The sequence below is a fragment of the Coffea arabica genome, chromosome 2e, assembly GCF_036785885.1.
Source record: "Coffea arabica cultivar ET-39 chromosome 2e, Coffea Arabica ET-39 HiFi, whole genome shotgun sequence".
Lineage (NCBI taxonomy): Eukaryota > Viridiplantae > Streptophyta > Magnoliopsida > Gentianales > Rubiaceae > Coffea > Coffea arabica.
Window position 1 is genome coordinate 30,054,940 of NC_092313.1, and position 18,326 is coordinate 30,073,265.

The following is an 18,326-nucleotide window of genomic DNA, read 5'->3' on the forward strand; positions in this document are numbered from 1 at the left end:
CTAAACAAAATAACGCTATAATAGCATTATTAATATCCTTACATAAAAAAGTAGATACAATAACAGAAAAGGTCAGAGTCCTACAAATAGATAAGTTTGAAAAAGATTTGGAAGAAATAACGGACCAATTTAAAAGATTACCTGTAACAAAGAAAGAAAGTAAACCACATCTTAGTAATATATTTTCAGTAAATCCTAAACCACAAAAATTTTAAGATGGCCAGTAGAACATCATTTTCAGGACCTAGTAGAACAGTCAACGAAAACACACAAGTAGGAACTAGTGTATTAAATATAGGGAGACAATTAAGAAGGAGTAGGAGCATGCATTTAGAAGAAGCAATAGACGTCGATAGAGACTTGGAAATATACAGGAATAATGAAATAAGTTTATTAAACCCAAGAACCTTGTACTCAGTAGGATTTCTTAGAAGTAATACAGGATTATTTAGGCAAAGCAGAGAAGAACCTGTAAGCGCATTAAGTAACCCCGTAAATCTTAGAATGATAACACAACAAAGCATAAACCAAATCAGAAGACAGTATACATATATGCATATAGGATTAATTGTTATAGGAATAAAAGGACTAACAAGAAAAGGATTGGGGAAAAAAGTATTATTAGCAGTATTAGACAAGAGACATAAAAAAGTAGAAGATGCATTAATAGCCAGTATAGAAGTAGATATGAATCAAAACGGAGGAATATTTTATTGCAGCCCAGATTTTATGATAACCTTAGAAGATATAAAAAATTTAGAAATAGGAATACAAACTAAAGGATATGAAAATTTTCAAGGAGATAATTTAACAATAAGTATCGGATTTATAGGAAGATTAACAAATAGTAGTAAGACCAGATATAAGGTAGAAATAAAGCCAATAGTAGAGGCTATGGCAAGTAAAGGAATAAAATTAATAAAACCAATAGAAGTAAGTTCAGAAAACTTGGCAGGAGAAGAATGGGAGATTAGTAAATTTGTAGAAGAAAATAATCCAATAATACCAAAGGATAGTATAATATATAAAAATAGTCAAGGAAGAACAAGCCTTAGATTTTTCAATTATGAACCAACAGCTTTAGGAACAGATAATGAAGAAATAGACAAATCTGACATAGAATCAGACCTTATCGAAATAAATTTATTAGAAGAAGAATTAATAGAAATAGATCATAGGATTCTTTATCCAAAAGAATTAAAAATGAATTTAACAAAAAAAGAGCTATTTGATTTAGAAAGAAAATTGGAAGCAAATGGACAAATAGCATTAAACGAAGTATTATACTATGATAATATAGGAAATATTAGGGTGAAAATAGAAGAAGATAATTCTGAAGAAGATAATTTAGAAGTAGCCAGCATAATGTCATATAGAGAATTAATGGACCAACAACAACAAAGTGGTGAAAGTAGTAATAGGTCAACAGATATGCAGACTGATACTAGTCAAACAGGAAATGTTAGAACATATGAACCAGGACAACCACCTAGAATAGTCTATAATGAATATAGAGAACCAGAGGAAAAATATAGTTCTAGGGGAAAAAGAAGACCATTAGAATTAGAAATAAAAGAGCATTCAGTAGATGAAGGAAAAACTTTAATGTTAACATCTTACGATCCACAAATGATAGAAGATGTAATAGGAAGCTGGAAAGCTAAAGTAGTAAGAAATTATATACAAAAAGGATTCGATCATAACGTAATAGAGATGTATACATATTTAGAAACATTTTTAGGAGGAGTAGCAAGAGCAGCATGGGAAGCATTTAAACAAAAATTCCCAGATAGGTTACAACAAGATCAGGCACATGGAGTCAATCCCATGAATTTTGTTAATCGAGTAGAAGAAATTCTGTTAGCAACAAGTCCAAATAGAGGAGGAGTAATGACACAGATAGAATCGGTAAGAAAACTAGAACAATTATCAATTAGAAACTGGAAATATATTAAACCTTTTTTACAAGACTTTTTATATAGTTGTTTAGCAGGATGTTTTTATGATGAAGGAATAATAGAAAAATTATTTGCAAAATTACCAGACGATTTAGGAAAGAAAATATATACCTTATACAAAGCAACGCCTATGGAACCAACATTAAAAAATGTAAGTACGGCAGTAAGATTTATAATCAATAGACTAGTAGAAGAATGTACTTTTATAAAAATACAAAGACAATTAAAAGGAGAATATAGTTTTTGCTCAGAAATATACACACCACAAAAATATGGAGAAAAAGATAAAGATAAAAGAAAATATAGAAAGCCTTATAAAAATTATAAAAGATACCCTAGAAAACAATATTATCTTAGGAAAAGCAAAGCTAGAAAACCATTTCTCAAAAAAGAACACCATGTTAGAAGATATAGACCAGAAAGAACTTATGGAAATAGATTATCTTGTTTTATTTGTAAGCAACCAAATCATTTAGCAACAAATTGTCCACAAAAACATAACTCTTTTAATAGAGAAGCCCACTTAATAGAATTATTTTCGGAAGATTTAATAGAAATAGATGATAATATACTAGAGACAGAAAGTATTTATAGTATAGTATCTGAAGACTTAAATTTAACCGATTTTATAGAACAAGAAGACACAAGTTTTATAGATGAAATTTTAGAAAAATCAGAAAACAAAACTATCATGGATAATATATATTTAGAAGAAATGAAAAAAGATTTTAAAATGTTAGAAGACTTAGAACTAGTTGAAGTAGAGTGTATCCATAAATGGGAACATAGAAAAGGAAATTATAGTAAACCGTGTTATAACTGTAATAAATATCCGTCAATAGAATTAAGGTTTCAATGTCAACTATGTTATATAGAAGGATGCAAATACTGTTTAGAAAAACTTGCACAGGAATATGTTTTAATAGAAAATATTAAAAAAGAAAAAACTGAAGAAAATCTGCCTTTAGAACATTATTTAGAAAGAAGGATAAGAATTTTAGAAAATAAGGTTGAACATTTAGAGCAAAAAACAGAAAAATTAAATAAGGGAAAAACAATAGAAAGCGAAGTATCTATTGAAAACATAGATCTAGAAATCTTTCCAGAAATAGAAGAAATAAAACATAATTATGATCTAGAATTATTACAAGCAGGAACATCAAATATAACATCCATAGAAGTAAAAACTCGAATAAAAATAGGAGATTTTGAAACACAATTATTAGCAGTAATAGACACAGGAGCTAGTAATATAGTAATCCAACAAGAGTTAATTCCAGAAAAATATTATGAAAAAGCATACCATATTAGAACAGCTAGACAAATGGATGGAAGTACATATACATATGACACAGCTTTACATAATTCTTTATTGTTTTTTGAAATAGATAGCATACACTGTACACAACCATATCCTGTAACGGAAATATATATTAGAAGTTTTCCTTATCAAATGATATTAGGACTATCATTTATTTTACAGGCATATCATGGCATGATTCTTACTAGAACAGGATTAACATTCCTTAGAGAACATTTTTTACCATATAATACTTTTTTAACAAGCAATAAATTTAAAATAAATAAAGATAATAAATTTACAAGACTCTTAGGATTAGAAGAAAAAGATAATTGTAAATGTGATATAAAAGGTAGCTGTAAGAATGATTCAACCCAAGAATATAGGGGGAAGAATCAGAAAACTAATTCTTTTGACAATATGGAGATGACTGGAGAAAGGCCTTTATATTCGTCACAAAGAATTCAAAACTGTTTCGAAGACAAAGAATTTGAAGAATATTTAGAGATAGAAAATTATGACACAATAGAAACTATTTTAAATAATGAAAAATTATATGATCTGTTAGAAACAGGACATAGAGATATAGACCAACTAATAAGTGAATTAGAAAAATTAGAAATTTTTGGAGAAAATCCAACTATTCATTGGGATAAGGACAAAACAGAATGTAGGTTAGACATTTTAAATCCAAATTTAAAAATTAGCACAGCAAAAATAGAAGCTAGTAATGATGATATAAAAGAATTCGAAATGCATATAGCTGATCTAAATAAGTTAAAAATAATTAGAAGAAGTACTAGTCCACACAGAAGTGCAGCATTTATAGTTAAAAAACATAGTGAAATAGTTAGAGGAAAAAGTAGAATGGTAATAAATTATAAAAGATTAAATGACAATACTAAAGAAGATAGCTATGATATACCAGATAAAAATGAGTTAATAAATAGAATCCAATATAGATATATTTTTAGTAAATTTGATTGTAAGTCAGGATTTTGGCAGGTAAAAATGCATAAAGAAAGTATAGAATGGACAGCTTTTACATGTCCTTTAGGACACTATGAGTGGCTAGTAATGCCTTTTGGGTTAAAAAATGCACCAGCCATATTTCAAAGAAAAATGGATAACATCTTTAATAAATATAAAGATTTTGTCATAGTATATATAGATGATATATTAGTATTTTCAAAAAACAAAGAAGAACATGTAAGCCATCTAAAATTAGTTTTCTCAGAATTTATTAAACACGGAATAATAATCAGTAATAAAAAAGCACGATTTTTTAGAAAAAATATAGAATTTTTAGGAACAGAAATAGGACAAGGAAAAATAAAATTACAACCACATATTTGTAAAAAGGTTTTAGACTTTCCAGATAAGATAGAAGAAACAAAGAAACTTCAACAATTCTTAGGATTATTAAATTATGCAAGACCTTTTATTAAAAATTTAAATAACCTAGTAGCACCATTGTATAATAAAACCTCTTTAAAAGGACAAAAATTCTTTAATAAAGAAGACGTCAAACTAATACAAGAAATTAAACAAACAATAGGCAATTTACATGATCTAAAATTACCATTAGACACAGATTACTTGATAATAGAATGTGATGGCAGTAGTACCGGATGGGGAGCAGTTCTTTTTGCAAAACCAAACAAATATAGCGATAAAAACAATGAACAAATCTGTAGATACGCTAGTGGTAAATATAAGGAAAAAGGCAATAGAAGTAGTATAGATAATGAATTATTAGCAGTAAAATATAGTTTGGATAATTTTAGACTTTTTATAATCAACAAGTCTGAAATAACTATTAGAACAGATTGTGAAGCAATAAAAAAGTTTTTTGATAAACATAATGAAAAAAGAAGTTCTACTAGAAGATGGTTAAATTTTGTAGATAGTATTATTGGTAATGGATATAAAGTAGTTTTCGAACACATTAAAGGTAAAGATAATAATTTAGCAGATTTTTTATCACGACTTTTTAACAATTCTTCTGATCTCTTAGCAGATGGCATATAACTTCCAGAAAGTCAAAATTGGCCAGTGGGAACTTACAAAGTACCCTAAAGGTACAAGTCTACATTTCCATAGCCAAGAGGAAGGTAATTTAGAAGACATCCAGCAGGATATCTTAAATAACCTCTGGAATAGCAGAAATAGCACTGATAAAGTTAGAAATCTTAATATCTTAGCATTTTATTTTAGTAATCTTCCAAAACAAAGTTTTTCATATTATGTAGTGGTAAAAGAAAAAAAACCTGGAATCTATTCCAAATGGATTTCTGTTATAGAACAAATAAATCATTTTCATAATCCTTTATGGAAAGCATTTCATAGCATACATGAAGCACTAGAATTCGCTAGGCATAATATAGGAACAACATTTTATGTAGATCCTAAGGCTAGCATGGATAGCATGAGGGTGCCAGTATATCAAAATACAGATGCCCCTAGTAGCAGTAGAAATTATCAATATGCATTAGAAAAAGATAATACAAATAGAATAGAATTTTGTAGACATTGTAAGAGCATGGAGCAAGCTATTAGAAGTTTAAATTTAAAGTGTAGAAATTTTGAAGAGGAAGATCTTTCTCAAAAAGAAAAGATAAAATCTTTAACTGAACAACTCAAAGAAATGTATAAGATCTCCGGCTCACAGGGAGGTACTATTCTCTCACAAATTTCTGAGATTGGGGAGCTCAAAGGAAGGCTGTCTCATACAGCATCTCAAATGGCCAGTTCTTCATCCGGCCCAATAAAACAGACAATTTTTATAAAAGAAAAGCCCCTTTCAGAAAGACCATTTGAATTTCTTAAGCCCAGAATATCCTTTAAACCATATCACCTACTTAGTTTCCTCCCTTTACATATCCAAGAAATTATTAGCCAAAAAGCCCAAGCCCAATATTATTCAAAATTAATGGCAGTCCAACAATACTTTTATGAAATAGCAAAAAGACCCAATTAGAAATACAGCAGCCATTAGACTACATCCATCTTTCTTCATCGACCCAGAAAAACATTGCCCAAACAATCCAGAAGCCTGTGACCACCAGAAAATAAATAGCCATTGTATACATACACTCAGTCATTTTTTCCTCAGAGCAACTATTATCTTATCAAAATATTCATCCCCAAAGATACTAAGGGTAAATGGGGAAAGAGTTATTTTAACACCACAATTTCTTATGGATGCCGGATTTCTGGAAAAAATTATTGTTACAAATCCAGAAGATACTCATTGTCTTGGAACTTATCTCGGATACTTCATCAGAAAAATGTTAGACTATGGACAGTGGGCAACTGTACATATCAAATCCGCGCCAGCAGAATGGATAGGACTTTTTGATATAGAACCAGCAATACATAGAATGATGATTACAGTCAGCAATATACCACCAGCAAGGAGAACGACAGAAGAACTAGAAAAAATCAGCAGCAGTCTAGTGGAATGTCCATTAGAATTAAAAGAACAATTGATAAATGCTAAAATGATCCAATTAGCTTACAGACATTTCATAGATCAATGGGAACATGGGATTAGATTAGTATATGAAAATAAGATACAAAAGATATATGTCCCATACAGGTTTAAGTTAGAAAAAGATTTCACTATAAGCACCAATTATCCAGAAGTTTTTGAAAAATATTTAGAAGGATATTATATGAGCTCAGGAGCAAGGCATTTGGATATAGAAGCAGATGAAGAATATAATGATGATCATTATTGGGAAACAATGGGACCAGAAGAAATGAGCAACATCGAGAATATGATGGAAGGATAATTCTTCGGCCATCTTGTCCAAAGCTATATGTATAGATTGGTCATAAAGCTTTTATTGTATAGTTTGGCCAAATTACTTTTTGTATAGGACGGCCATAGAACTTTTTAGCCTTTATTAGCTGACAGCCACATTGTATAGATAGGCAATATTGATTTGATGTTTTTACGGATTTCAGTAGGCTTTAAGTCCGTAAAAGTTTACATCCACGGACTTTTAGTAAAAAATTTTAAGTCCGCACAGTTTACATAAGAAGTCTATAAAGGCATACGTCCCAAACCAATGTTGGGTACGATGCACTTACATCCTGTAAATTAAAGCATTCAATAACAAACTCCAATTTCATACGTTCTTTAGCAGTTTTTTACAAGACTTTAGCTCTCTCATATTGCTAGCATAAGACGAAAGAGAAATAAGAAAGTAGAGATTTAGGCAGCCAACCCTAGATTAGATCCAAACAACCGGAAACTCTGAAAAAGATACCTTGTTTTTAGGATCCTAAAAGACCAAAAGACGGTGTAGTACCCATTAAAGCCTTTCAGTTACAAAGCAGGCGCCAGGGGAAGATCCGGTGAGGCAAAACTCCTAATCACAAGATTCCCATTTTCACAGCATCAGAAGGAAAATTTGGATTTAAAGCAAGGAAGGTAAAATCTCAGTTATCTTTCTTAAAGTATCTAGTAGTCATCAATTTCTTAAATTCCAGTTAATCATCCTGATATTTTATATGAATTTTGAACCGCCTTTCCAATTTACATCCACTCCAGAAAACGCATACAGATTAGCATTACAAAGCCTCAGACAACCAGATACCTATTATTATTTTGACAAAATTTTAGAGGAAATTGAAACAACAGACCAGTGTTTAGCACATATACAAATAGAAGAAGCTAGATTATCTAAAGTAGCACACCACCATCCCGCATCATTTCTAAAAAATTTAAGACAAGCAAAAGTAGATTTACTTTGGCATAAATACTCTGAATTAAAATCAATAGAAAGACAAAAATTAGAAGAACAAGAAAAATATAAAAATAAAAGGAATTTTTGTAATAAAGTTTGTAGAACATCTGATTAACATTTGATTAATCACGTAAGACTTTAATTGGAGCCGTAAAAGTCCAACCACTAGAGTGTAGTCCAACATAGTCCAACATAGTGTAGTCCAACATAGGTCTTTAATTGGAGCCGTAAAAGTCCAACCACCAGTTTTTATAACTATTAGAACAGATTGTGAAGCAATAAAAAAGTTTTTTGATAAACATAATGAAAAAAGAAGTTCTACTAGAAGATGGTTAAATTTTGTAGATAGTATTATTGGTAATGGATATAAAGTAGTTTTCGAACACATTAAAGGTAAAGATAATAATTTAGCAGATTTTTTATCACGACTTTTTAACAATTCTTCTGATCTCTTAGCAGATGGCATATAACTTCCAGAAAGTCAAAATTGGCCAGTGGGAACTTACAAAGTACCCTAAAGGTACAAGTCTACATTTCCATAGCCAAGAGGAAGGTAATTTAGAAGACATCCAGCAGGATATCTTAAATAACCTCTGGAATAGCAGAAATAGCACTGATAAAGTTAGAAATCTTAATATCTTAGCATTTTATTTTAGTAATCTATTCCAAATGGATTTCTGTTATAGAACAAATAAATCATTTTCGTAATCCTTTATGGAAAGCATTTCATAGCATACATGAAGCACTAGAATTCGCTAGGCATAATATAGGAACAACATTTTATGTAGATCCTAAGGCTAGCATGGATAGCATGAGGGTGCCAGTATTTTATATATACACATACTTATATTTGTATACATACATACATATATATATACACATACATACATCTATATATATGTATGTATGTATGTCTACACACATGTGTAAACCTGTTGTAAAAACTTAAAAGAGAAACACGTGATAATATATACACATGTATAAACCTGCTGTATGTGTCTATTTATAGATTACTGGTATTGTTAATAACTTAATATTCATGTTAGCTATATTGTATTATCGTGTATTGTTCATTAGTATTTTCTCAAATATTATACATTACTATAAAAAGCCAACATTTCAACCGGACTTGTGTCTAAATTTGCTAGGCACCAAAAATAACACTTTCCCTACCACTTAAATGGTCAGTGGTGTCTAAATTTTAATAAAATTATGATATTTTATTCCAAAAAAAAAAAGAAAAAAGTGGTGTGCTATTTTTTTTTATTAAGTAGAGAATTTTGTTACTCATTGTTTAAGGTAGCCAAGCTTGGTCGCTTGACTCTTATATGCTACGTAGGCTTGGAGGTTGGGGCCTCGTCGCTCATCTTGAATAGGAAAATCAGAAACTTTCCTTCCAATCCCAGAGAGGTATGTGGCGTACTTTGGTACTTCAAATATGGCTGCCTCCAACACCGGGTTTGTTAAGGTGAATGTAGATGCAGCTTTAAGTACAGCAAAAGGGAGAGTAGGATGGGGAGTGATTGCAAGGCGAGCAGAAGGAGGGATCCTGAAAGCTTGGGCTGGCAGTGGAGAAAGATACACTGAAGCCATGGTGGAGGAAGCACATGCAATTCGAATAGCACTTATTAAAGCTGGAACAATGGGCTGGAGAAAGATTGAAATCCAATCAGATTGTAAGGGAGTCGTGGAAAAAATCAAGACAGGTTGCAGGAAGGATCCGAAGATTGGAGCAATGATAGAAGATATTCTTAGGTTGGGAACTGTGTGAGGCAACCATTACCCAACTTTTGCTAATCATTATATATAAATATATATGTAATCATTATATAAATATATATATATATATATATATATATATATACACAACACATAATACATACATATATTTATATATATAGATATGTATATAAACACACATATGTAAACCTGTTGTAAAAACTAAATGGAGAAGCATGCGATAATATATAGACACATATAAACCTGCTGTATGTGTCTATTTATAGATTATTGGTATTGTTAATAACTTAATATTCATGTTAGCTATATTGTATTATCCTGTACTGCTCTTTAGTATTTTCTCAAATCATTATATATTACGATAAACAACCAATTTTTCAACATCCTACGAAAGGACTTGTATAATGAGTTTACTTAAGTACTATTGTTAATGTTACGGTATTTCAATTTATAATTCTTGTGGAGTTCAGGGCAATTGTGTTTGATTTGTTGGAGACTTTCTCACATTGATTTTATAGAAAAATTAATTTTTTGGCAAAATAATCCAAAACGTATATCATTTCTTGGCGTTTTGTGGCTTTTAGAAGTACAAAATTTTGATCAAGTAAAGTGAGAAATTTAATAGAATTAATCTTTTCTACACTGTCAGTATATATATTAACAGAGTTGAATAAATTTTAGATTATCTGAATTTGAATTTGAGCATCAAATTTTGTAAATATTTTATGCATCTAGATTTATTAGTGTATATACTGTTAGTGCATAAAAGATTTATCAATTAATAAAGGTTTTTAGAAAATTAGGATTGTGACCGCAAAGGCTGCGCGAACTTTGAAATGGAACAAGTAGTTATCTACAGACTACATATTATATTCTACAATCTCTACAAATCAGAATAATGCCCAACAAAGAGACTTAGTGTAGGGACTTGGTAAAACACAAGAACAAGATGGGGCAGAAAGATCCCGTGATTAGTTTCCTCTACAATCTGCAGTCTAGGCGCATAGGCTTGCCGAGCGAGTTGAGCCTAAGTGCCAACAAATATTTTGCCTGAGAAAAAAAAAAAAAAAAAACCCAAGTTCAGGATATCACTCGTCACTTATCAGCTTTTAATGACACATTTTTTTTAATCCTTCCACCACACATTTCCTATCCCAATTGACTGGTATGGGATTCGAACTATAAACTAAGTGCCCTCCCAATCATGGGCCTATTCTCACATTGGGAATGTCTTCAATCATGGGCCATTAGTCTCCTCTATCCATCAAACACCTTTTCTCAAGAAGTGGGCATTTATCAATTTGGAGAGTTAGAAGCGGATTACGCAGCGATTCCTTTGGTAGGGATCCAAGCTTGGGGCACTCAAAGATGCGCAGATATCGAAGAGCTGTAAGACCTCGCAAGAACGCGGAGAGCGATTTCAGATTTGGTAAGTCATGAATGGCGACGGACGTAAGAGTTGGAGGAAGCAAAGCGAATCCATCATCACCACTACCAGAAAATGATTCCAGCTCTGGATATCCACCATGGATGCCGAAACTTTCAAGAAATGGGAGTCTGTTGAGTCCCCATTCTGACAGGGGCTTCAGCTGTAAGTTTTCTCCTGCCGCTATGTGAAGAAACTTCAGACTGGGAGGAAAATCTCCTTGTGGAAATAACAAAGGACTTGAACAAGAAGACAAGAACAGAGATCTTAGTCTTCCCAACCCACTGGGCAAGTAACTAACATTTTTGCATCTGACCAAGGAAACACGTTCCAAACTTGGAGTGGGCAATTGATCCAGATGATGATCACAATCGCTAATAGACAAAGACCGGAGACTTGCAAAACTGTAGACTGAACCAAGCATTGTTCTCAAATTCAGACATGGGCAGCCAACGATTTGCAGACTCTCAATCGATGTGCTGGTGTCCTCTATGACAATCTCCGGAGTAAGGTTCAGTTTCTGGCAATGTCTGATCCCAAGATGCCTAAGCTGAGGGAGGAGCAACTTGTCCGTTGGCAAGCAACTGAGGGCTGAGCATCTGTTTATTCCCAATCCGTTAAGACCAGATAATGTTGGCAAAGACTGGAGAGCACTGCAACTATGTATCTGAAGATATCTAAGCATGGGTAAAACAGCAAGCTCCTCCAAGGATGAAAGCTGTGAACATTCTGAAACAACTAAAGATTTTAGCTGCACAAGGTTTACAGTATTACTTGAGCCCCACAGATTCTTCAGTTGATGGCACTCACGTAATGTGATATCTTCAAGGCCTGATGGGAACTGCATGAACGCATCCTCGAGGGATGCAAGCCCTATAATCTGCCGAAAATCCAAGTTGTTTAATGAGGTCAAATTGTAAAAACATTTTGCAATTCCCACCGAGCACTTTTGCAACTTTAGTTCAGAGAGTGAAGGAAGATGCAAAACAGGAATGCTTTTCAACTTTGGGCATCTATTTATACGGAGCTTTTGGAGCAGAGGGAAGTGGCATTCGTTCTCTCCTGCTGAACTTAAGCAAGTCCATTCCTCCCATTCTGGCATGTCATCAATTGTTAGACTTTCAAGCGATGGAAAGGAAAATTCCCAAGAGCAATCTTTGCCACGTAGCTCGGTACCCACTGCCTTCACCTCACGCATGCTTTGAATGCTCAAATCCTTGAGCGCAGGCAATTGCCCGAGTGATGGTAAACAATTGCAGTGCGTACAACCTCTAAGGCTTACTTTTACTAATTTAGTAAATGAAGAATCCCCCACCCAGGAAGAGAATTTGTCTCCCTTATAGAACTCAATTTCAAGACTCGTTAGGTTTGTGTGTGGTCGTAGTGCCTCAAGCAAATCTTGTTGAAGAACTTTACTCAGAGAACCATCATATTCACTATTCCATGCCAATACTATTTTATCAAGGCCCCTCTTGTTCTTCAAATTGGCATCCCGTGCTTCTTGAACATTCGTAACATTTTGCAACTCCAAAATGGCGAGTGACCCTGCCAGTAAGGACAAGTTCCCCAAGTCATTCAGCCTGAACCCACCATGTTTGCTCACAACCACTTTGGATAGTGTCTGCAAGCTCGTCAACTGATCAATCCCTGAAGGCATCTCATGCAATTGACTAGTATTGGAATTTTCAAGATGGCGCAGGTTAATTAATTTTCTTATACCTACCGGTAGGTTAATCAGCTCGATGCAGTTGCGCAATCGAAGTGTTTGTAAATTGCAGAGATTACTCAATGATTCAGGCAACAATTTCAAACAAGTACCAGACAAATTCAGGTACCTTAGATGTATTAATTCACCGATGGAATTTGGTAGATCAGAGATAGCATAGCCACTGAATGATAGCACCCTTGAGTATTGCAATTCCGGCAAAAGTTCTGCTATGACCTTTTTACCGATCCAAAATCCAGAGCATTCAGACTTGCCATAAAGGGGTAGGAAACTCCGCAAATGTTTGGCTTTCTGAAGAGTTTTAAAATTTTGTGTAGCTTCATACCATGAACTTGTGAATGATGCATACCTAACCTTGTCAAGAATCGTGCATTTGATGTTCTCTTCCAAGCCGTCTGTCAGTCTGGAACAAAAATCTCCAGCAACATATCTGGCTAGATCGTTAATAAGGTCATGCATCACAAAACGTGAACTAGTGGAAGTGGAACTTGACTGCTGGAAGAAGGACCTCATTAGTAGCTCCTTAAAATAATTGTCCCCTATGTCCTCCATAAGTTCACTTGCCTTTGATTCCTCGAGAAAACCCTCTGCCATCCAGAGCAATACAAGCTCATATTTGTCAAACTCATAGTCCTTAGGAAATATGGAGCAGTAAGCAAAGCATGGTTTTAGATGGGCAGGAAGATGATAATAGCTTAATCTTAGTGCTGGAAGAATATCACTTTGATCCTCTTTTATTTCCCATATCTCGCTGTTCAGTATATCCGTCCATTCATCTGGGGTCGATCTAGCTCGCAACATCCCTCCAAGAGTCTTCACGGCCAAGGGCAAGTTCTTACATTTCCTTACAATGCTCCTACCAATGCCTTCTAGATTGGGGTGCCTGTCAAAATTTGTCCTTTCTAGTGCATGTCTTGCCAGTAAGCATAAGCTTTCATCATCTGTCAACTCCTTCAGATTATATCCAGCAGTGGAAGACACTACTGATGCCACCCTATGATTCCGAGTGGTGACAATTATCTTGCTTCCAGGTGAACCAACTAGAAATGGGCGGCGCAGGATGTCCCAGTCCTCGTATTTTTCATTCCAAACATCATCTAAAACAATTAGAAACCTCTTCCTGGTCAAGGCCTCACTCAGTTTCACTTGAACCATATTCAGATCCCCATAATCACAGCCACCTGGTGTGCTTGCTCTGAGGATTGTCTTTGTTACCCCGAAAATGTCAAAATCATCTGAAACACAAGCCCAAGCCTTGGGATCGAAAAATTCTTTGACTCTGTCATCATTGTACACCACTTGAGCAAGAGTTGTCTTACCAACCCCTCCCATGCCAACAATCGGTATCACAACCACTTGATCATCACTCGATTCATTTGAAAGGAGCAATTTCAGCAGCTCTTCTTTGTCATTCTCTCGACCATAAACATAAGACTCCACTAAGGAAGTTGATGGCAATCTATCCCTTGTTTTGTTCGGCCTCTTTGCTACAGTCTCTGCCAAATGGAGGATTTTGATTTGTTCTTTCATGCTCTCTAATCTTCTAGTTATTTCATCCACCTTGGGAGCCATTTTTCTGTTGAACTTATAATCTTTAACAGAAAAATTTGTACAACAGGAAGGGATTTTAACCTTTCTTACCTTGCTAGTAGAGCCTTGAGCTTCCATCAACTTTCTTCGACAAGCTTCTGTGGAGAATTCGTCGATCACATTATCCATATCATATGCCAAATCCTGAAGATCATCTAGCCACTGCTTCACAGCAATCCTCATATTCTGCTTGTCCTCTGCATCATCAAGCACTGCTTGAATCAGAGATAGCACTTGGCTCCATCGTTTCAGCTGAGTATCTAAGCCTTCTGAACGTGCAAATTTCTTCAAATCGACAGAAGCAAGCTTGTCAAATATCACCTTGATGATTGCACCAAGAAAGACTTCTATCAGTGCCATTTTTCACTATTCTTTTTTTTTTTTTCTCCGGATTATATTGTGTAGGTAAGCAACGAGCAAAAAGTCTGAAAACTTGAAAGGGGAGATAAGATTGAAAGATGGGAAACTACAGGCTGTGTTTGGACTAAAATATTTCGTTTTTTTTTAATTGCGGAACACTAAAATCAAAATGATCATTGACTTTTCTTGATCGAATAATTCATCCCAACTTTTCAATTCCAAAACAGTAAAACGCCAATAGATTTTTTAGACCGTTGTACTGTATCAAAACAAAACGACAAAGAAGTGTGCCTAGTCTTCATCACCCCCAACCTCTCACTAACATGGCATTATCTCAGACGTGGGTTTTGTAATTGTTCTGCCAGGGAAGTGAATTTGTGAAAAAAATCTTGCACGTACTATTACACGGATCTATCAGATTCTTCACGGGAAAAGTGATCAGCACCAAAATATTTCAACTGGCAAGAAAAAAGTTTCCAAAGCACGCGTCTTCATTTCTTATTTTTCTTTTCTGTAGCACTATATTATATCATCAATCATTAAAGTAACCCACGTAGAGAAGTTGCTTTTGCGTGGAATCTGACCGCAATGGATGTTGTGTCCCATTCTGTGCCATTCTTTGTCTCATTTTTTATTATATTATTATTTCTTTTATAAAATATCATGTTTTAATTCTTTTTTATTTTCTTAACATTCAATAACTATTAGTTGAATAAAAAATAAATACAACAAGTTCAAAAAAGCAATATATAATAGAAAATTAAAAAATACAGTAGAAAATTCATAAAAAATCTCATTTTTTTATGCATTTTGATTTTTTGAGTTTGTTAAATTTTGTGTATTACTTAGTTAATAGCCATTGAATGTTAAGAAAAAAAAAACTAAAACATGATGTTTATATAAGAAAAATAGCAATATAATAATAAGTGGGACAGGGAATGACACAGGGTGTGGAACAGAAAATCCGTTGCAGAATTGAGGGAGGTACTTTTGAGCTAGAATGATTGGTGCTCTTAGGGTAGTTGTTGTACTTCATTTACAACGTAGTGTACATTTACAAATGCTCATGTATTTGTGCATGAGTTGATGAACTCGAATAAAATTTGAAGTACCACAAAATTGTATAGAAGTACACTATATTATGTAAAAAGTATAATAACTAGACAATTGCAACAAAATTCAATTGTACCTGGTTTAATTTTGACCATTTTCCTTAGTTGTTTAACGCTAATTAGTGTAATTTGGTTGTATTTCGTGAAACAAAATCAATTAAATAACTATAACATCAAACCACATAAGTAGCTGGTATATGTTGTTTCCATAATTCTAATTTTTTTTAAAAAAAAATTGTTCAAAATGTCATTCACATTTCGTATAATACATTTTTTTGTCCTTCACTTTCAAAACATTAACTTTATGTACCTCATAAATTCAAGTTAGCAAAATTTAGTCTCAACCAAAGTTTTTGACTACTTTTTAGTCTGAAATCACTACGTGACCCATATACAATCATTTTTTATGTACAAAAAAAAAATTAGATTTCACTTTTTATTGATAATATATATATATTATGTCAAATCTCTTTTTTTTTTTTAAAAAAAAATGAATACATTATAGATCAAATCCTACTTTTTAAAGAAAAAATGAATATAAATCTGGTCATTTGTTAAACTATAAATGGGATTTAACAGTTTTACCTGTAAAAAAATGAACCCAAATCTCTTAATTATATTCTCTCTTCTCAAACCACCCAACCCATCCCTCTTCCTTCTTTCTCCCCTCTCCAACCATACGTGGGTAATGTGAAAAATGAAAAAATTCATTTGGCGAGATGTGAGAAACATTTTGAACAATTTTCTCCTTGTTATTTTATATGTCAAACGGCAATATCCTACTATTACTTTAATATTATATGGAAGGGTATGGGTCCAATGGGACCATTTGGGCTGTTGACAATTCAGAGGAGACTATCACCTCTGAAGTCTGAACTAGACGGGTGCAATTGCACCAGTTAGAAGAAGTTTCCTAGAAATCATGGACTTCAAGAGCAGGGGAGGGTTTCAAATCTCCCACCTATACAAAAGGGATATATTTATAAAGTTTGTGATATATTTATCAAGAAAGAAATTTAGAAACATTGTGAAAGTCCCATCTGAATTAGCAAAATTAATATCCTCTCCATCTCATTTTATTAGTTATAGTTTCTCCTTTTGCTAATTCCAAAATATTTTTTTCATCAATTTGGACAAAAATATTTCTTAACGTCTTAAAATTTTTTGAAGCAAGGATGTGAAGTAGCTATTGATTAGTAAACAGGAAAGGTGATTAAGTACATCAACGGGTCCTTGATCAGACTTGCATTTTCTTTAATTGAATGCATTTGTCTATTCCTTTTACCAATGAATTATAAAATAAGATAGATGAAATAAAAAGATAAAGCTTCTAACCAAAACCCTTCTTCTTGGACCCAAAAAAAAAAGGATAATTATTCTTCTCAGAGAAATATCAAATTAGATAATTATTCTTCTAAAAAAAAATCAAAGTGTATAGGAAGTTGACTTGACTTGACTAAGAGCTTAAATCTTAATCCTATAAGGTAAGCAAGGGTCATAGAATTATCAATGGAAATTAGCGTGTTAATTTGTGTACATCTTCGTGTGTGTGTGTGTGGGGAGGGGGAGGGGGGTTCTTCCGAGACTTGTTGAACAAACAAAGAAACAGCCTTAAGAAAAGGGTAAATTAGTAGTAACTTCTGTGATGATGTATATAACTCTTGAATGATTATGTGAATAAATATAAAATATTACAAGGAGATAAAGAAGATATTGGTACAACTTATAGGAGTGTTAAGTGTATATTGTGATTTCATCACATGCATTTTTAGAGTATATCTAATTCAATCGCGTTAATTAATGGTGTTTTTCGTCTCATTTTTTTACTTTATATGAAACTATAAGAGAGTTATGTGAATATTTTGAAACGTTAGAAAAAACATGTCATAATATGCAAAATCAGAATTAAGTTATAAGTAATTTATGCTAAGAAAATTGAAGTTACCGGCAGAGATAGGGTGGGGGGGGAGGGGAGGAAGAACTAATCAAACCACACTTCTGAACATTGACAATATATGCCATGTACAAAATATGGATTTAAAATGAAAGGATGTAGATTTAAATTTAGGGATACATAATCTTGGCTTTTTTAACTTTAAAAATACTAAATTTTGGCTTTTTGGGAAGCTTCCCTTGCAGAAGATGCTAGCAAGAGTCTTTTGAACTACTTAAAACAAATTATAACCATCTTTGTGAAAGTAAAAGTATTAGTTTTGATTGTTGCTTAAAACAGCTTTTAACTTCTCAAAACATTGAAAACAAGGATGATTTTTCACTGTTTCAAACAAAGTTATGAAATTATTTCATATTTGAATTCCAAAACTACTCATACGTAGTTGAGACCAAGCTCCAAGTAG

General features: G+C 33.0%; 1 protein-coding gene across 1 annotated transcript; it reads right to left on the bottom strand.

The window, feature by feature from the left end:
* Positions 1 to 10,560: 10,560 nt before the first annotated feature.
* LOC140036967 (putative disease resistance RPP13-like protein 1) lies at positions 10,561 to 15,038 on the bottom strand. Its single transcript, XM_072080303.1, has one exon. It carries the CDS (start codon positions 14,855 to 14,857, stop codon positions 11,003 to 11,005), a length of 3,855 nt encoding a protein of 1,284 aa, XP_071936404.1. The 5' UTR covers positions 14,858 to 15,038; the 3' UTR covers positions 10,561 to 11,002.
* Between the last annotated feature and the right edge of the window lie 3,288 nt (positions 15,039 to 18,326).

Coding starts and splice junctions, on each gene's coding strand:
- LOC140036967 (XM_072080303.1), bottom strand. CDS start 14,857: ATGGCACTGATAGAAGTCTTTCTTGGTGCAATCATCAAGGTGATATTT.